Source organism: Opisthocomus hoazin, chromosome 3, assembly GCF_030867145.1.
Source record: "Opisthocomus hoazin isolate bOpiHoa1 chromosome 3, bOpiHoa1.hap1, whole genome shotgun sequence".
Classification (NCBI taxonomy): domain Eukaryota; kingdom Metazoa; phylum Chordata; class Aves; order Opisthocomiformes; family Opisthocomidae; genus Opisthocomus; species Opisthocomus hoazin.
The window spans coordinates 15,924,182-15,944,169 of NC_134416.1; the positions used below are offsets into that span (position 1 = coordinate 15,924,182).

The 19,988-nt window shown below is 40.7% G+C and overlaps 1 protein-coding gene across 3 annotated transcripts in view; it reads left to right on the forward strand.

The window, feature by feature from the left end:
* Window positions 1-15,386, forward strand: part of TAF2 (TATA-box binding protein associated factor 2) — a 66,603-nt gene extending 51,217 nt beyond the window's left edge. For 2 of the 3 annotated variants that reach the window (XM_075415635.1, XM_075415637.1), the window contains 3 exons: window positions 2,490-2,642; window positions 3,056-3,161; window positions 13,718-15,386. In XM_075415635.1, coding sequence (XP_075271750.1) covers window positions 2,490-2,642; window positions 3,056-3,161; window positions 13,718-13,983 — 525 coding nt within the window. In that variant the 3' untranslated portion in view covers window positions 13,984-15,386. The remainder of the gene's footprint in view (window positions 1-2,489; window positions 2,643-3,055; window positions 3,162-13,717) is intronic. The other variant, XM_075415636.1, reaches the window with a different exon arrangement.
* Window positions 15,387-19,988: the final 4,602 nt, after the last annotated feature.

Sequence of the window (19,988 nt, forward strand, 5' to 3'; positions counted from 1 at the left end):
TTGCGTTGTGGGCAAGCTTCTCATGCTTTACCTAAGCTACCCTTGCACCTTGTTATTGTTTATTCCTTCCACTTGAAAAACTGGCAATATGATAACTTTTCTGACTTTCTAAAATTGTTTTGCATAGCATATGCAAGCTTTTTACTTGTTTTTTCTAGTCTCATCATTTCTGTTCTTTGTAAAACTTTACTTTTTCTATATTGCCTATGAGACATGAAGTGATTCACAGAAATGTTTGATGCTGTGATGAAAACTTTAATTAGACTAAGAATATTGCTTATAGGCACGTTATACAATTTTCCAAACCAAAACCTTTTATCAGTAAATTTGTTACTTCTTAAAATACATAGATACACCTCCTTTTAAACAACTTTACGAGATGTGAAAGTTGGAACTTGAACACAACTTCATTGAACACTTCAATCTGACTATTTAGCACTGTGCTCTGAAGGATTTGTAACAACTTCTGAAAAATCACATACATTAAGGTTGATGTATTTCTGGCTCTGGAGGCTTCAGTCCTAACACACAATCCATTGTGTAGTTAGAAAATAGATCTTATAAGCTATTCAGGTCATACTTTTCTTAAGAATAACTGCCACTGCTGCAAGACTGTGTCTTTTTTGTTGACAAATTTAATTATGAGGGAAAAAACTCAACAGACTTGGAAATAATGAGTAATTTTCTTAACAGTTGCAAAAACTACATTTGATTGAAACTGCTTAGGAATAAATCCTGAACAAGAATATGAACATGTGGTTAGCATGTTTGAAGCTCTTTCCACTCTTTTGAATGGGATGGTTTACTGTTACTTTATCAGTCCCATAGTTAATTTTGAAATGGTTTTTATTCAGAAGTATACCGAAAGTGCAAATTGTCACAGTACCTTGCAGGCTGTTTCCAGTAGGGGGAGAAAATGATGGAGTCAAATATCATTAGAGCTATCCTACATATTTACAGAAAATGTAGTAAGTCCTAATTTGCTGCGCACAAACATCCCAATTAAATAGCAGGAGGCATTTTGTTGACAGGTTTTTAGGTTGCAGTTCAGTGAACATCCAGAGTTTTTTTGCAGCCAGACTATCTTAATCAAAAAATTTCCTCTTAACTCTTCTTTTTCCTGTACTGTCCTCTCCCTTGTGCTAGCACAATTGTTGCTGCATAGTGAGATGGATCAGGGGAGGATCTGGTTGAAAAATACCTTTTTTTATGAACAGATATTTCCTGCTGGTCCAGTTCATCATATAGTTATACAAATGCTTGTGGCGGCCCAGGACAGAAATGTATGAGGAAGAGGCTTCTGCTTTTAGCAGCAGCACTGGCTTACACTAGTGTGAAAATACAGCATAAGCCTCAATTTGCACTTCATCCCTCGTATCTTCTCCTATGCCTCATCTCCATTCTCTTACATCTTACTTTAAAATTACCGTTTTCACTGTAAATTCCCCAAAATTCAGGGAACTGATTTTCCTTGTTTAAAAAAAAAAAAAATATCAAACCAATAACATAAAACAAACGCTGCCTCTCACATCAGCCAAAGTTTATCCAAAAGCATTTCACAACAGCAGACTGTATATTCTGACAGCATAAACATGTTAAAATCAGTACATATAGACTTCTGGCACTGAAGTTACTGAGGATGGTAAAAGTTACCCACCTCATAAAATTGAAGTTTAATTGTTCAGGGCAAGAGTTTGTGAGGCTAGAGTGCCCTTTGTAGGATAGATGAAGAGCGGTTCAGTGGAGCACCATCTGCTCTTGAGAGTCTGTGATACAGCTTTTGTCTAGTTTTTAGTGGGCTTTTAACTGTGTTTGCTTCTGTGGGTACTTTATTTTTCTTTCTATATTTTGTGTATTGGACTTGTTGGAACACCTGTCTCCTGTTTTAATGACTATATGTGTAACCTACTAGACTCTCCTGCTATTTTTACATTCCTTTGACCCTGTTTCTGTTAATAATCTAAGCAGTAATTTACAAAACAGTTTAACTCTTTTGTGAAAAAATAAAAAACATTCCCAAGTTATAAGTGCTCTTTATGATTTGTATTCAATAAAGTAATCGTTAGCTTTTAAAGCTAACTAAAAGAAGATTTAGCTAAATTCCACATGTAGATCAGAGGCTATCACAGTTTTTCAACTGAGATTTGGACTGAGGAGAGTCTGCGAGGCACAGATTTATAGAAAGGCTATTCAGAGGCAGCAAATGTTGTTGCACACCAACAGTACCATGATTGTGAGAAGGGACAGAAAAGATGCCAATGCTAGATATGCAGAGGGAGCAGGGATAGAAGTAAAGAAAAACTATGTTTGTAGGAGAGGTTGGCACAAATCCATACAGGGTTTTAGAAAATACTTTTTGCCAGAACTACAGGGAAAACTTTGTTCAAATCACCCACTTTACTCAGAAGTGTTTTCAGCTATCAGGTCTCTCTTAGGCTGAAACATGGCTCTTGCTATCTTCTAATTTTGGTCTTTTAATGCTGCTTCAGGAGGATGATCATCTTATTAAGGAAACAGCATCCAGCATTTCTGGTCATCAGCAGGGGGTGAAGAGGAAGGCTGATATGCCACTCGGGTCTCCATTGGAGCCAGGGCAAATACTAGAGAAGAATGAAGACAGTAAAGTCAAACTCAAAATCAGAGTAAGAAATGGAAATTCAACTTGCACAATATGTAGGGTATTTAGAATAACAGCAGGGGCTTCTGCTGACTTCCCTCAAAGCTGTGCTCAAACAAAAGACATGTTGTGTGTATATGTACAGTAGTTATTACGCTTGCTTTGGCAAAATCATTTGTAATCAGGTTCTTTATTGGCTGGCAAGAACTAAAGGTGACAGTAAATGCTCTTGTTAACACAGCTTCACGGTAAATTAGAAAGAAGAAAAGACACTGACCCTTTTTTATTTTATTAAATTTTTATTCCTTTGCAGTGGTAGATATCACTTCCTTTCCCTCTCACCCCCAGTTTACCTCAAAAATAGAATATTTTAAGCTCTGTTTATTGATATTCCTATGAATTATTAGCATCTGCTTATTTTTTTTCCTGATATCTTAGTTCTCAAACTCTCAAGAAGAGGAGGAAATTGATATGGACACAGTTCATGACAGTCAAGCCTTTATTTACCATCATCTGAACATGTTGGAGAGACCATCCACACCAGGTAGAAGTAAATTTATTGGAAAAATGATAGTGTGAAGTTTTCAACTCTGTCAGTTGTGGGAGGGTTTTTTGCTACTGCTTGTTCCCGTAGATACAGTGCTGGTGAGTGTTAAATGTTAACTGAATTCAAGGAAATATGTAAAGGGTGCATAAGAACATTTCTTTAGCTTCCAGTATATTTATAGATAACTGTGTACATGTGTATTTTCGTACATGTCTAAGGCAAGTATGTATTGTGCTTGTAAAAATGAAAAGCAAAGGAATGAATAAAAGAACATAAAGCTGAAACAGAGCCCCATAGCAATTGGATTAAACTTATTTTGCCATAGTTGTGATTTTAAAAATAATAATTTTTAAGATTAACTTTAAAAAAAAATAGCAAGACTATTCAGGTAAAAAAAAAGTCTCTAATCTTAATGATTTATAACTTAACATCAGTAGTTAAACATGCAGGCCTCAAAGATGCTTAGAAGGGCTTTTCAAAGTTGAAAAGATTGCATCTATAAGTAAAATGGTTTTGTTTCAAGCACTTCTTATCTTTTACTACTTCTCTTTGTATCTTTTTCATGAAATATTTGGCAAAATTGCTTCTCAAAGAACAGTGTTTCTCAAAAACCTTAAGGCAGGCTGAACTTCATTGATGAACTTCCACCTTCTTTGCTTATCTGTCTCTAGCAAAGAAATTCAGTGGTTAGTCTCATTTTATCAAAATATTTTAACCACATTTCTTAAGTTTGGTTCCAGAATGTGCCAGTGGAGCTAAGGTGAGGTGGTGTGACTATGTAACAAGCATTTTGAGACATCTTCAGTACACATCCAAAACGAGGTTTTAAGGCTGCGGTGCTGCGGTGTGTAAAAGTGGAGTATTTGGCCTTAGAAGGAGGATTCAGAGTAGTTAACCTCTTGCTTCCTTTTCTGTTTTCATCCAGTGGTTGCCTAATGTAAAACACAAGTAGACCTTAGCAGCAGGATCTGCAACGTTGGTTCTGTCTTTAGTGCCCTAGGTCCTGAGCTACGCTGACAGGCGACCTCATCTGCCCCATCCCTGGCAGTGTTCAAGGCCAAGTTGGATGGAGCTCTGAGCAACCTGGTCTAGTGGAAGATGTCCCTGCTCGTGGCAGGGGGGTTGGAACCAGATGATCTTTAAGGTCCCTTCAAACCCAAACCACTCTATGATTCTATGACCTGGGAATTTAGTGGCCCTGGTGAAGAGAAGGGCTGGTGGGTGTTCCTGCACCGGGTGCCCTGCTGAGACCGGTGCTGTGGTGCCTGGCCGCAGGTGTGGCAGCTGTAGGCTCATACTCCTTTAGGGCTTGGGACTTATGTTTTTACTTCCTTGGCAGATGCTCTAGCCATTGAGGGGTTTTATTTATTTTTTTTTTTTTAAAGGTAACTGCTGACATTGCTCAGCTAACAAATGAAGTTCATATGGGGACATAAAACAAAGGGAGGTCTAGCTTCTGGATTCCAGATGACCTTTGCTTAATGACACGTGCCTGTGCAGCCAGCTCCGCCAGGATGGATTTGTTGTTAGATATGTAGAGTAGCAAAACTCACAACTTCTTGCCTAAATTGTAGACATTTCAGCAGAGTAAAGGGGAAGGCTGCATATAGGTTGTTGTCATGGACTTAGAAGCCTAATTCCTCACAGCCTCTACATGCAACCTCTCAGAGCTGCTTTGAATTTTGTCCTTAGTGTTACGGTCAGCCATCACATTTCTGTTACGGCAAAGAATGACACATCCAGGGCATGCAAGTGCGAAGCTGATCCGCTGGGGATTAGTATTTATAACTCTTACATGATATTTTGCAACAAATGTTTTTACTAGATTTACACGCTATGGAATATAATGTCATAAACAAAACTCTGCCAGATGCTTCACAAATAGGACTTACGGGACCCTCTGTACGCCAGCTTTGTGCTCCAGGACTGTTGCATATTGAGTTTGCAGTAGAGTTCAGAAAGGGTAAGATCTGATCAGGAGTGTATTAATGGTCGGTTGACTGCTGCTTTTGTAGACCTACAGCAGACAAAAGCTACTTTGAGTTTTGGATGTGTGCTGAATGACCTTCTCACTTCTGCCATTTAGGCATTCAGCACGCTGGAATACTTTTTTCTAGGTAATAAATGAGACTAATGCTGGTTTTTGCCACAGGGTTAATTTTCAGTAGTAAGCCTTTGAAAAGCATTACTTTGAAACACTTCAGATTAATTTCATTTTCTTTGGTTTGTGTGGTTAGAAGCAATTTCACTTCAGATATTCTTTGCTTCTAAAATTTCACTTGTTTCTTATAGCATTTCTCTTAGAAGCAAAGATGTATAAATTTCAGACTGAGTAAACAAAGACAGTTCAATCTTTAGGAAATGGCATACTTCTGAGAAGACATGCCAGGCAGATGGGAAAAAATAAAAGCATATGTAAATAAAACAGTTCACACATGGAGTGTTCTGTTTTATAAAGGAATTGCAGATATTATTTCCCGAGGGCTTTTGAGTTTTTGCAGCAGTGACAGAGGATGGGTGCGCTTCAGTGAGTGAGTATCATGAAATAGATTGACAACAGGTTCTGAAATGGTCTCAGTATCTTATTAGTAGATCTGTAAGGTCTTGTATCTGCCTCAGTTCTGTGACTCTTACTTGGAAGGCAGTGAGCTCTTAGTCTGTACTCAGTTTTCTTCTCACAGCTGTGGATTATGTCCCCACATGTCACATGAAGCGTTAGGTCATCAGCCAAATACAGCCTGCGAACAGCAGCTGCCAGGAGGAAGTTCATATTGGGTCTAAATCCTGCTGTATCTGTGTATTCTTTGGTTTTTTTTACACTCTCCACACCACCCCGAATGATAATTTGGATTTGTTTAAGTTGATGTAACCCCCATAAAGCCAGGAAAATAGTTTATTTTAAAAGTTTTTTTTCCCTGTATGCTTCTGCTCATGGATATGAAAGGTTAGGGTTGAGACATGCTGCAAGGGCAGTAAAAGAAGTCTTGTACTACAACTCTTGCAGGATTACAGATTTCAGTACTATAATTACAGGACTGTGCATAGTTGTTCACATGGAGAATGTTTTGAATCCTACTGAAGCATCCTGCTCTGGAGCCCCCAGCACAAGAAGGACATGGAGCTGTTGGAGCGGGTCCAGAGGAGGCCACAAAGATGGTCCGAGGGCTGGAGCACCTCTCCTGTAAGGAAAGGCTGAGAGAGTTGGGGCTGTTCAGCCTGGAGAAGAGAAGGTTGTGGTGAGACCTTACAGCAGCCTTTCAGTACCTGAAGGGGGCCTATAGGAAAGGTGGGGAAAATATTTTCAGCAGGGCTTGTTGCGATAGGACAAGGAGTAATGGCTTTAAACTAAGGGAAGGTAGATTTAGACTAGATGCAAGGAAGACATTTTTTACCATGAGGGTGGTGAAACACTGGCACAGATTGCCCAGGAAGGTAGTGGAGGCCCCATTCCTGGAAACATTCAAGGCCAGGTTGGATGGGGCTCTGAGCAACCTGGCCTAGTTGAAGATATCCCTGATAACTGCAAGGGGGTTGGGCTAGATGACCTCTAAAGGTCCTTTCCAACCCAAAGCATTCTAAGATTCTGTGATCCTGTCTATGAAAACAGAACTGTGGACTCTGGTAGTTATAAGGGATTTTGAGCATTTTTCACAAAGCTATTAAAACAAACAAAACATTGGTTGTAGACTGTCTGAAAAATGCTGTTGTGTTGATTATTCATCTGCCCTAAGGACTAGAAACATCGTAGCCTCCTTTATTCCTCTAAAGCTGTGTAAGGTCATGTTTCTAATGTGAGAACAGATTTTTATTTGCTACTAAACCATCAAGAAGAGTAGTAACACTCCCTGCTCTCATTTTAAAATCAAAAGAATTTCAAGATAAGATTTTGTGTAAGCAGTAGATTTAAACTCTTGTTTCAGAGTGAAGGTTGACTTTTCATGGAAGTCAATAACGCATGACATCAGATTAAGATATGCTTCTTTATTTCCTTTAATATTTCACTCATCTGAAAGTGCAATACTTTGAAAATAAGCTTGCAAAAGTTCTGCTGTATGTGTCAGTGGTTATCGTCTGACCTGTTCTTTTCTGCTTCCAAAACAAATGCCTGGCTGTGGCCTGCGTGATCTACCAGTGAAGTTATTCATTGTTATGGCTTAACAGGTTATCACTGATAAACATTTAGTTAGCATTTTCCCAAGTATTTTTAGTAGTTTGATAGTTGATACAAAGCAGTATCCAGTTATCTCTCATTTTTATTTCTACAAAAGAAAAAAAAAAGTAAATACAGTGATGTTCTCTTTGTGCACTGGCAGTTGTTATTCTGATCACATTCAGGAGCAGCGAGCTCTGAGGACACATCCTGAGCTTTCAAACGCAGATCAGAAAAATCCTTTGGCCATTCTGTTAATCCAGTTGCTGTTTTCCAGGATAATCAAACTGGAAATTTCCACTGCTGACCTTGTAGGTCACTGTGTTTACCATGTAGATGTACATGAAACTGTGAAAGTCTAGGCCAGACTCATGCGTGTTGGTTGGATTGTGGTCTTGTTTATTACAGTTACTGTCTGCAGTTTCAGGAAATAGTGATGTTGCTGGGTTGAATTTTTTCTGACATTATTTGAAACTGGGTACAGCATATAGTGCAATAAAGTGTAGAGGGAACTACTGTAGTCATTATGTTTAAACAGTGCATGTACAACAGTATATTTGAGCCTGTGGTGCCAATCACCGTATTTCAAGTGTGGGTACAGTAGTTAATAAGAATTCGGTGTGAACTGTATAAAAAGCCCGGTCCTCTGCAGCTCAGCAGGGTTACACAAGTTAGCTATAAGAGCACCGGTACCTCAGCCATTAGTTAGTGGCTCCCTGTCAAAAAGGGTCACAGAAACATCAGCACAGACAAATACATAAATGAACACTACTTGGATAGGAATACTCTGCCCCTCTGCTCTGGGAGGTCTCACCTGGAGTCCTGTGCCCAGCTCTGGAGCCCTCAGCACAGGAAAGACAGGGACCTGTTGGAGTGGGTGCAGAGGAGGCCACAAAAATGATCAGAGGGCTGGAGCACCTCTCCTATGAGGAAAGCCTGAGAGAGTTAGGCCGGTTCAGCCTGGAGAAGAGAAGACTCCAGGGAGAACTTACAACAGCCTTCCAGTACCTGAAGGGGCCTACAAGAACGCTGGAGAGGGGCAACGGCATGTAGCGATAGGACAAGGGGTAATGACTTTAAACTAAAAGAGGGTAGATTTAAGCTGGATATATTGAAATTCTTTACTATGGGGGTGGTGAGGCACTGGAATGGGTTAAAGAGGGAGGTGGTAGATGTCCCATCCCTGGAAACGTTCAGGGCTAGGCTGGATGGGGCTCTGAGCTTTAATGGAGTTAAAGATGTCCCTGCTCATTGCAGGGAGGTTGAAAAGTCAAATGAGGAAATTACTAAAACAGTTACCAGTTAAAAGTATATTTTAGTTAAATCACCAGCTCATCTTCATAATACTTTAGCAGAGGCTATCCTTTGGTGTAGGTATAAGGAATTATCTATCTGGGTATAAATCCCACTAAAAATATGAAGTCAAATGAATCTGTAAATTGGAACTAGTTCATTTTTTTAACTGATTTGTTTAGCACATCCTCTGAAAACTTCTAGGTGTTTTTCTTTTTTAAACTGGACCTTTACCTCTCACTTTCAAACTTTAACTTTTGTCATATGGTCCTTAAAAGAACACTCCACTAGACAGAAAATTGATAACTTTTTTCCCAGACATACGTAATTTGAAAATCCTGCTTTTTAACACAAATGACGAGACACTTTTGCATTCTGGAAGCTTGGCATTATTTATGCTTGGTGACTTTCTGTATGTGCTTTGATGGTTCAACAGATGCATAAACACAGCATTAAATTACAAAATAACATGTCTTGGATGTTTCCAGGGTAACACTAAAAAAAAGTAGTAAGAAAAACTAAGGTAATTGTCATAACGGTTTTCAAGATCTTTTCAGCTTTTTTAGTGTTCTCTCTTTAGAGAAGATGCTAGTCAGAGCTGCAGTTCAACTGCTAGGCAAAAAGAGTGCATTATTTGTCCATTAGCAAGCTTTCTTTGGGTTCTGGGAGAAATGTGTGAAGCACTCTCATGCTTGTGTTGCTATGCCCTTATTCCCAGAGGTGGTCGGTGCCAGGTTCTGGAGCACCCGCCTGTCCTCCGCTGAAGCACTGGACCCACGGGCCTTACCCTTTGCTGTGATTCGTGAAGCTGGTTTCTCCCTCTCTGGCTTTTGAATAAATCGGAGTGCAAATGGGGTCATTGTTATCAAGTGTCAGTTTGGAAAAGTCCTACATAAGCCAGCTGTTTTAAATTGCTTGTACATGCAAAGAAACAGAGACTGTAAGTCTGTGTGTCCCACCCTCCTCACACAGAATCAGAAATATAGGAGAGACCATATTGAAGGTCTGATGAGAGCTTGCTGGCATGTTAAAGTCTCAAGTTACATATTCCCAAATTGTACAGATTCAATGACAGGAGTAAAATAGATAAAACACTGTACCTGACAACATTGTTCAATGTTCATGCACTAATGATTCTTAAAAAGAAAAAAAAACTTACCCAAGATAATTGATGAACAGGATGTTACAATTATCTGACAGTGATTTTTATTATGATGGAAAATGATACTTTAAAGCTTATCAGGATCTAAACCCCTTTCATTCCAAAACTAAGCTATGAGATCTGTGTTTGCATACTTCATTTCCTCTCGCGGTATCTACAGCATTTGTATTTGTCTCTGTGACAAGGCGTGCACAAAATAGCTGATCTTTCTCCCATGGGAGAGTAATCCTCTCTGATTTTAAACACCTGCCCAGCTAGCTAGAATGCCCCAAACCCAATAATTACATTAGAATCTCCACATCCCAAACAGAAGGAGATCCAAGTGGATAGACACATGTATGTGCATTTGCTTCCAAGGAATGCTACTGGCTGCTTCAGAAGTGAGCTCCTGGGCTCGCCCTCCACTTACTGTGTGTTTCTGCGATTGGAGAACCCCGGGTTCCAGTCCTGCCCCCTCTGCCAGGAGGAGGGGGGTTTCCTCGTGTGCTCCGTGCCTCCTCGCAGCAGGCCTGTTGATGTGAGGGTGGTATTAGTGCCCTGTAAAGCAATTCCTGTTTGGCCTTGCTTTCCTAGTTTGGCAGGTTCCTGGCATGGACTTTAAGTAGATATTAATTAAAAAGACATTAACATGAGGAAAAAATGTTCTGCAAGTTTAATGGTGAATTCCACAGGTATGAATCTGAGGTTTTTTATAGAGCTTTTACAGGTCTGTCCAGTTTACAGACTGCTGAGATCAGTAGTCTGCGTATGTCCTTTCTCAGCTGTCGTCCAGGATCAATATATTTGATTCCTGATTTCAAAGTATTCTTTAACAGTAGGAGGAAATTTTCCGAATAGTTGTTATTTTCACATTTGAGAACCCAGCAGATTATAGCTATCGTTCACCTCTGTGTAGAAAGTGTATGTGTACTCTTAGTACTGGCTCAGTAAAAGTAGGTTTTTGTGATTATATTCTTTCATTTTGTATTGATATTTGTGCTATATTGCCAATGCTGACTGTCTCCTTAAGCATCAGTAGCCCCTGAGTTGCAGTTGGATCCCATTTCTGCCTTTCCTGAAGATCTTACTGCCTTTTTCAGTTTCCAGGTGCTCATCACCACTCCTTCAGTCCTGTTGGTTTAAGCTGCTGTGGTATTTGCTCCCTAACTTGCTCTAGTCAATGGTGTTGAACTGCTTTAAATAATAGATTTTTTTTTTTCAATAAGCTAGCTGAAATAAGTAAAGAAGCGATAATGTGGACTGTTACCTTAGCAGAGCTGGTAGTTCAGTAAACAACAGGAAATTGGCACAAGCTTGGTTGCATCCTGGGTCTTCACCGGCACTTGGCACTACGGCCACATCATCCCTGCAGTGTTCAGCCCATGTCCTGATACCCATTCTACTGGCTTAAAATTTTTAAAGCTCAAAGGCTTAGCTTTGGGTTGAGGTTGTTACAGATGTAGTGTCTAGACTTACGGGTTCAGTTTCCATATAAAAATAACGTCACAATTTGGAACTATTGGAGCTGTGAAGTTTTTAGAGTGTGTGTCGTGTGTGGAGGGGTTATTTTCTTTTAAGTTGGCTTTAGTTTACCTGATATATTTTAACGAATCATGTGCCTGTAACTGGAGAACATGTCAGAATGTATTGTGTTCCTGAGATAATCTTTTGTCCATTTTTTATGGATGGACACTGATTGGTCGTCTTCAGGCTTTTTGCCGCAGCCTTGATTTCTGCGTTACTGGACGCTGTGTTTGTGTCACTGCCACAGTTCCCGTTTAACTTCTGTAGCCTGTTTTGGTGGTGCTGGATACTGTGTGCTTTGGTTTTCTGAGGCACAGCCTCCAGCTGTTCCTTGTCTAATGGCCTGAGTCGGGTATGCTCCTTTTTCCTCCGTTCTGTCTTCTGTTTCACAGCTGGTTTCACATGCTTGCAGCTGTGAAGGAAAATTTTCTTACTTGTCTAAAAGCTTTAGAGGAAGGCGGTCAGGTGGTGGGGATAGGTCTAGGTACAGGTAGGAGTTCCTTAGGAGAAACAGAAATTGCTAAATTGTGAAGCAGTCTTGTACCTTTTTGCATCATATACAGCCTGTGGTCTGCATTGTGGAGAAGTGATCCAGGTAACAATGTGAACAAGTCATAGTAACTGTGCATTGAAGCCAGCAGGTGGGAGTTTGAATCTGTGTGCATATCTTCTATCTGCCATAATGTACGTAAAGTCATTGTGAGTTCTGACACTGAATCTTTGCACTGGTAACGTGAGCTTATTACTGCATAATTCTGATGAAATAAAAATTAGAGCTTTTTACAATACTTACGTATTAGAGATTTGAAGTGTATAGGAAACTGTTATGCTCTACTCTAGCCTCCTTTGTCTGGTCAGCAAAATTTTATATTGCACTGTATTCACACCTTGTGGTTAGGCCCAAACCTATTTCTAGAAAGACATCGCTTTCGCTGTTCAAGGCTTAAAGCAATAGGGATTCCACCATGTCCCATAGTAAGTCATTGATTATCCTCATTGTAAAAATGTTTTGTGTTTTTATTCTGACTTCTAAACGCTGCTTACAGCTGTAGATTTTGTTTTTTCCAGCCATATTTAAAAACAAACAAACAAACCCCAGAACAGCTGTACTGTCTAGAAATCTTCCTATATATGTGTGTGATTGAATCAGGTCTTAATCTTGTGGGTAAGGCTAGAAGGATGGCGTGGAATTCTTTCTCAATGCTTGTTTGTCTTACTACAAGGAGCTGGCTCTTCGGACTTCCAGGAATCACTACCACAGACGAATCGTTCTTGCCTTTAAAGATAAAAAACCAACCAGCCAAACAAAAAGATGTACTGGGAAAGAAAAAATATTTTCAAATGTACAGGAAAAGATAATTACAAAATACATAACATAATTCCTTGTTATTTAACAGGGATATTTTCACCAAAAACTGGGGGAGGGGGGGCACCAAGCATTTAGAGCAGCTGTGTAGAAAATCTGTTCTAAATAAAATTCACAGTAGATGCCTTCAGACATCTGATGGTGCTTTCTACATGTGTCTAGTAGTTAAAGCACGTTCTTGCAATGTGATTTGATTCAGTTTCTGCCTGAAGGAATTTGAGCCTTCGTACCTTCCAAGTGGTGTTCCCTCCATTAACAATGTTATTCTTAGATTATTGCCCTGTAATCCTTACTGTTGAAGCCTTTCTAGTCTGTGTGAAATAACGAAATATTAAATGAGCTGAAGAGAGAAGGGGAAAGTGGTTCAGGAATTGAGAGGTCATGGATCAGGTTTTCTCTCCTCAGACCTGGATACCGGGCTTGCTCAGTAGATAAGTAGTTCTGATGTCTTTATGAAATATATGCTAATGAAGATGGTGTCATTTTCTTGAGTGGAATTTGCTTTTTGTTTCAGAACAAAACTTTGTATAATCTTTCAAATAGACTAACTGGGTTGTAAGATGCAATTTTTTGAAAAAGCAATTTCATTCTCCTGCTCAGTATCAAAAGGTTTGTGTGTTCTTGTACAGGTCTTTAGCTCCTGCCGAAAAGGAGTCCCCATCCCAGCACTTGACTCCGGTGTACGCCAGTCCGGCGCTTGATACCAGAGCTTTCATAAGCAGTTATATTTTCATTATTCGTGCTGTAGTGGCCTTCCACTTCTGATTGAAAAAGAACTTCTGGGAGCTGGTATAACTTGCAGTTTCTTGGCTCTCTACAGTTCCTAATTGTCTGGCATACACTTATACTTTTGAGGGAGGAAGGAATACCTCTGCAAAATTACCCATAATATGGGAACATTAATGGCATGTTCAGAGCCTTTTCTGGAATAAAAAGCTAATGGCAGAAGTGGAGTAAGAGATTCTGCATTTGCACATTTAAGTGATAGTGCAGGTTTGATGTAATACTTCAGAATTTCTAAAGTTTGAAAACAATGAAAGCTAAACTTTTATTAATCCCATTATATCTGATTTTTTTAGGTAAAGAACAGTCTTCGGGAGAGATGAACATGCACCCCGTCTCAGCAGCTCCCCTCTCTGTGTTTAGTAAAGAATCAAACTCCTCAAAACATAGCGATCACCATCACCATCACCACCATGAGCACAAGAAAAAGAAGAAGAAACACAAGCATAAGCATAAGCATAAACATAAACATGATAGCAAAGAAAAGGAAAAGGATCCCTTTGCTTTCTCTAACAGTCCAGCCAGCGCACGATCAATCCGTTCCCCGTCACTTTCAGACTGATATTGATGGCTTCTCTGGAGTTCAACTTGCAATATTCTCTGATTACTTAGAAGGATGTACATAACTGTAGCTTCTATCTTTTTTTATGGAAATAAGAATACACGAATTGCCTTAGCAATTCAGAAGCTCTGCCACCGTCCTCGTTTGAAGCCTTCTATTTGCATATGCGGTTGTTGAAATAATCTGATTCAAAAAATATGTTTTATGATTCTGAGTCATTTTCTATTTCACTGTTCTCCACACCTCCCACTCTTTTTTCCATTTTAAACAAAGAAAACAGCCCTTTATGTAAGGGCCCCACGTCCACTGGCAACCCCCTGCACATCATGCTGACCGTGTGTACTGCCAGACTCAATTATGTTTTAATCCTTTGAAGAATGTTGCGAGGCAGAGTATGTTTTAAGCAGAAGCCGATGCCAGACCTTTGGTGAAGCGCTGTTTCCAGAGTGGTATTGTATAACCCAGCACAGACCTCCTGAGCAGACAGGGGGGTTCTGTAGTCCTCAGTTGAGCTGTTGCTTGCTTTAACCATTGCAATGTGACGTCAGAGTTTTAAGAACAGTGTATGGAACATTCGCCTTTTTCAGATACTAAAACTCTTAAAAAAAACTCCAAGCTGCTTTTAAGCTGCAGGTATTTATTATGGACATGACCCTTTGAATATAATGACATTCTGCAATTATGTTTTTTGAATTTTAGCAAAATGCTTAATGCATGTTTTGTCCTGTAATCAGGCTTTTAAAAATCCAATAAAGTTTGCAAATTATTTTGACAGAGGCAGAATTTTTTTCTTCAGGCTTGACATTGGAGTATGCTTTTGGAAGATGGCTTTGCTAAAACTAAGTATTTTTGAAAAGCTGAAAAATTAAAAGATTGGAAAATATGCATTTCCTCCTGCTGATGGGGTAGTTTTTTTGGAAGCGTTCTGTATGATCAGCTCATCAATCCACAGGACAAATGCATTAGTAGATTAATCTAGGTCTGGGACTTTAAATGATGGATGCGTTTAAATGTCTTCAGCTGTGTTTTATGCAGTGTACTATTTACACCCAACAAATGTTTTATTTAAATACTCAAGTTTTTAGAAATTTTGATAATAGAGATAAATCATCTCTGCCACTTTTTATGCGTTTTCTTTATTTCTGTGTAGAGGCCGGGGTTTTATTTCCGTGCACTGGTTGACTTCTGTTGCCCAGAGTTCACGTTTAGATATCTTAGAAGATGGTTGTATTTGCGTTAAATTTTTTTTTTTTTTTTTTTTTTTTAATTTTTCCCAAATTCCTGTGAGAGACTGATTCACCTTCTTAGGACAAAGAGCAAAAGTTCCAACAGGGACCTAAGAATATTTTCTTTTCTAAGCCATATTCTGTTTAATGAAAGTTAATAAATACTTTTATACTATATACCTGCTGATGAATCCTGTAGTTTTTGTAATAGCAGATTATCTGTGGAATGGAGAGGTGACAGGCTCAGGTGTATTTGCAGTACACCCACACACCTATTTTGTTATTCGAATACCATACCCCTTCAGTACTCCTGGGTGGATAGTTGTGCTGCTCGTTGTCCTCAGAACACGCGTGAAGGTCTGTTGGGGTGGGTCTGGGTACGAGGGACAGGGGCAGCACGGCAGCCTCTCCCCCCAGGGCTACGGCGCCCGTCTGCTACCCCACTGGCAGCTCTCTGCGCGGGGCGAGGCCAGCCGTGGCGTGGTTTGCTTCCTCGCCAGCGACGGCGGCAAGCTCTTACAGCTTCGGTGAGCTGAAGGTGCAAGAGGAGCAGGACAACCCCTCAGCGCGGGTAGAATTTGGCTTGCGCTGGCCGCTGCTCTTGAGCCAGCGAGCCGTCAGGTTGGCACCGCGGGCTGCGAGCGGCAGGAGGGGCCGGGCGGCTGTAGCGATAGCTCGGTGGAAATGGTCATAGGTGTTTTTCCCTTGGCCGGGGAGGGAGGTAACAGTGCCAAAGGTGCTTGCGGGAGACCTTGGCTGACGAGCGATGAAAGCTGGCATTGTCCGGGAGAGCGAAGGCAGATGCAGTTATGCTTTAAAAATGAGGTCATGGATAATTTAGGCCGGTGTAGTTTCTCCTTTTGCAGATGTGGGTTTACGCTCTGACGCTGCAGGGAAACGTGTTGTTCAGCGATCCGAGCGCAGAACTGAGGCAGAGCTGTAGCACGATAATTCTCCCATCGTGTTCGGCTGTATGACTTTAAGTGAATTACTGAATATATGCTGAGGAAATACGGCGAAGACACTGTTACAGAAAATTGGAGAGGGGAAAATATCTAAGAAGAGTTTTCCAGCACCGTTTGTGATGTTATGTCATGGTCCTGCTTCAGAACAGCCATTGATGTGTTTGATGGAAGACAGAGTCAGTCCAAGGTCTGCAGGTGGTACTGCATGGTCAGGCAGTGCTTGGAAGTCGGAGTGACGGGGCAGGTAGTACAGGCGATCCCAAAGCAGCAGGGAAATGCGGAACTTGAGGGAAGATGAAGTGTCTGGAAACAAAGTGTTCCCCCATCTGGCACGGTGCAGTGAGGGGGGAAAAACATCTGGTTGCACAGAGGTGAGCAGCTTGATGCGACTGCAAAAAGACAAACTCATCTAAGGGTTAGCAGGAATTTTTTATATAAGATGTGAAAGTAATTATTCTATCAAGTGCCAGTGATTTTTGGGCACCGCATTTTAAGAAATAGGTGGGCAAACTCCCGTAAATGGGAACAGTAGCTAACATTGCATGCAAGAAAAAAACTACAAGGGACTGAGTATTCCTGGTCTAGAATAAAAGAAGTCTGAGGAAGGAACTCTGCCTTCGAATACCTAAAAGATGGCTACAACAAAAAACGTTCATCAGTTATTCTTGGTATCTCCTGTGGGAAGGAAGGGATTAGCTTTATTTGCGAGAAAACACATTTTTGTTGAAAGTTAGATGGAAAATGCTCTACCAGGCACCGAAGGACGGTGTGAAAGCCAGGTGGCTCCCTGTGAATGTGATGGGCGCTTGTGGAAGCTGCAGGAGACAGAGCTCTTTGCCTGCCAAGATCGTACCGATTGCAGTTTAGCTTGGGTTTTTCTTCTACAAAAAATCGACGACTATTTCAAAGTTATAACCTGACATCAGCTCAAATTAAAACTTTGCGCTGGGATGGTGGATTAAGCAATTCATCCCCACCACCTTCGGACCTCGTAGGCTGGCTGTAACCTGTGCGGTTCTTTTTGGTCTGGGCTCTGGTTTTTGGTTAAAACTACAGGTTTGGAGTGCAGTGTCCTCGAAGCAAAAGGAGAAATACTTGATTTAGGTTGGGTAGTGTCCAAATACTGGAAGAATACACGTTACATAAAGTAGAAATGCACAAAGAGGTCAAACTCTGGAGAATTCATTTTGACAATGTAGTTTTTAACATGAATTCCTTGATTTTGTTCATTATGAATATTATAATACATGTAAGTCTAGGGCAAATATGTAACATTAAAAGATCTATATGCATTTTTAATGCAGATTCTTCATTTATCTTGGTTTTTTTTCTTTATTTCTCGGCATAATTATGGAATAAAATGTCCACGAAGTAACTGCTGCATCTCAGCGTCGTAGACGTGCTCAAGTCTCTAATTAGGATACAGCTTCTTTCCTCAGGTGCCCGAGTAAGCACGCGTTTGGTCAGCTCACTACCAAGGCCGGTCAGTCTGTCCTGGTGCTGTGGAGGAAGGACAGCAGGACGCGACTTTGAGTTCCCGGGTGAGCTGGTACTGTCCCTGCCATAAGCTGTGCCATCCCGTGCGGTGCTGCAGCGGGCACCGGGGTTCGTGTCAGTGATAACGCAGCATCCAGACACTGTTTACCTTTTTAGGATATAAATGCTATTTAATGTTAGTTGATTTCATATTCACAGAAATCAGAAAATTTATGTAAATTTTAACATAAGGAATTTTTAGTCTTGTCAATATTTTCAGTTTCTTAAGACAGTTAAAGGACAGAAATTTAGGAACCTGATTTTCAGTGCAGCATCAGCATTACATAGAGGCCCTTAAAATACACATGGTAAATATGAAAGTTTTGCATGAGATTAAATTACTTTTGTATATTTTTATTTTTACATATGTATACAAATATATTTTATTAATTAAATATATTTGTATAGTTGTTTCCTGCTTTTATAATTGAAATGGTAATAATGATATATGAGTATTTGCATACACATTAAGCCATGGCAGCTAATACAGTCTGTGTTATTCCATAGTCATCTCATACCTTACATATAGTTTTGCCAAATGCATTTCCAAGGTTTTCTTTTATTATTATGTTTGTCCAGATAAATCTGCAATGGTAGTGACCTTTCTTGACGTAGGTAAGTCCAGATTTCATTAGAAAGACTTCATATTTTGCAGAACGCTTCACCTAGTACGGTGCTTGGGAAGAAAAGCGTGGATATTTTTGTGGCAAACATCATAAAGTGATAGTGAGAACTGAGAGCATATTTAGCTAGATCTTTTTCCTTTCTGACTAAACATGAAACTGCGTGGGTACACTTTGGTCTGGTCTCACAGCGTACCACCGCAGCGGCGAGGAGCTCTTTCTCCCGCAGCTCCTGACCCCGCAGTCCCACGCTGGATGTCCTGGGTGCTGCCTGGGCTTTGCTGTGGCGCGACTCGGCTCTCCAACCCGTGAACTGAGCGGGGGGAATTCCTGCTGCGATGGCGAGCCGAACCTTTTGGGCCGAGAGGGCGGGAGGGCCGGAGGCGCCAGCAGGAGCACACCCCGCGCTGGCACCAGCGGCCGCTTTGCTTGGCTCCGCTGCTCCGCGCGGCTTCGCTCCGAGAGAACGGTGCAAGGGGGTGAATCCGGGTTTCTACATCCACGCCTCTTTGGGAGTCTTGATTTTGTTGTGAATTCGTTGAGCGGATGTTTTGAATCAGATTCGTTTCAGAAATTTTGGAAGGCTGGGGTGAGATGAGCTTACGTGGCTGGCTTTTTTTTTTTTTCTTTGCTGTGTTAAAAATAAAAAAGGAACTGTCCCAACAATAAAAGGCAAAAGAAACTCTTCAAAAATTACTCCAAAAGTCATTTCAGGTCAAATAGGAGTTTTTAAATAATTTTTATGCTTTTTTTATTTATTAGGCTTCTATTTTATTCTATTCTATTTTACTTTTATCCACAGAATTGAATTTCAGAAGAGTGTTAATATGAAGCATTTCATTCTGAAAATGCACTTTTCATTTTCTAAATGTTCCTGTATGATTTTATACATAAATCATGCTGTAAAATGTGCACTGATAAAACTTCTAAACGAAAACATGCCCTAAAAAGAAGGAAAAAGTTTGAAAGGACATGAGGAATGAAAGCACCTTTCAAGACCTGATTGACTCTTCTCCTTTTCAAAAACGTGTTTCAGGAAAAAAAGCCTCTTCTGGAAGTTCTCTGTTCCTCACCTTTCCAGGAAAAGGAGGGATGGTTCCTCTCGCTCGTGATGTGCAGGCCGTTTGGGTCGGTGCGAGTGCCCCTCTGTTTGGCGTGGTGCCGGGGCAGCCTGCGCCGAGCCGTGCTGCGCCCGCCTGGCTGTGGGCCTCGGCGCGGGACCGATGGGGACGCGGCAGCCGCAGCCTGCCCGCAGCCTCAGCGTGCGCAGAAGCAGTCCTGGACCCGTTTTACCTTGGGCTGCTGGTTCTGCTCAGCATCTAGGCACTTATTTTACTCAAATCTTTCAAGTTTTTTAATGTCTTAAACTTTGGTATTATAGAAAAGACATTGGTCTCTTGGTAGCTCACCTCCCACGCAGGAGTCAAACTGAAGTATATGGGGGAAGAAGCTTTTTTAGCGGTTTTGGAAATACTGAAGTACAGCTTTTCAAGGTGATGTGAAAGTTATTGACAGTGCATAATTGTTTTGCTAGTTTTAGTCACTTAATTCCTAATTTTTCTGTACGCTGAAAAACTGGAGGTAGGGAAGAAGGAACCAGTTGGAGGTTGGAAAGAGGAAGAAGAGGGGCTAAGTGGTCTGTCACCACTGTGAAG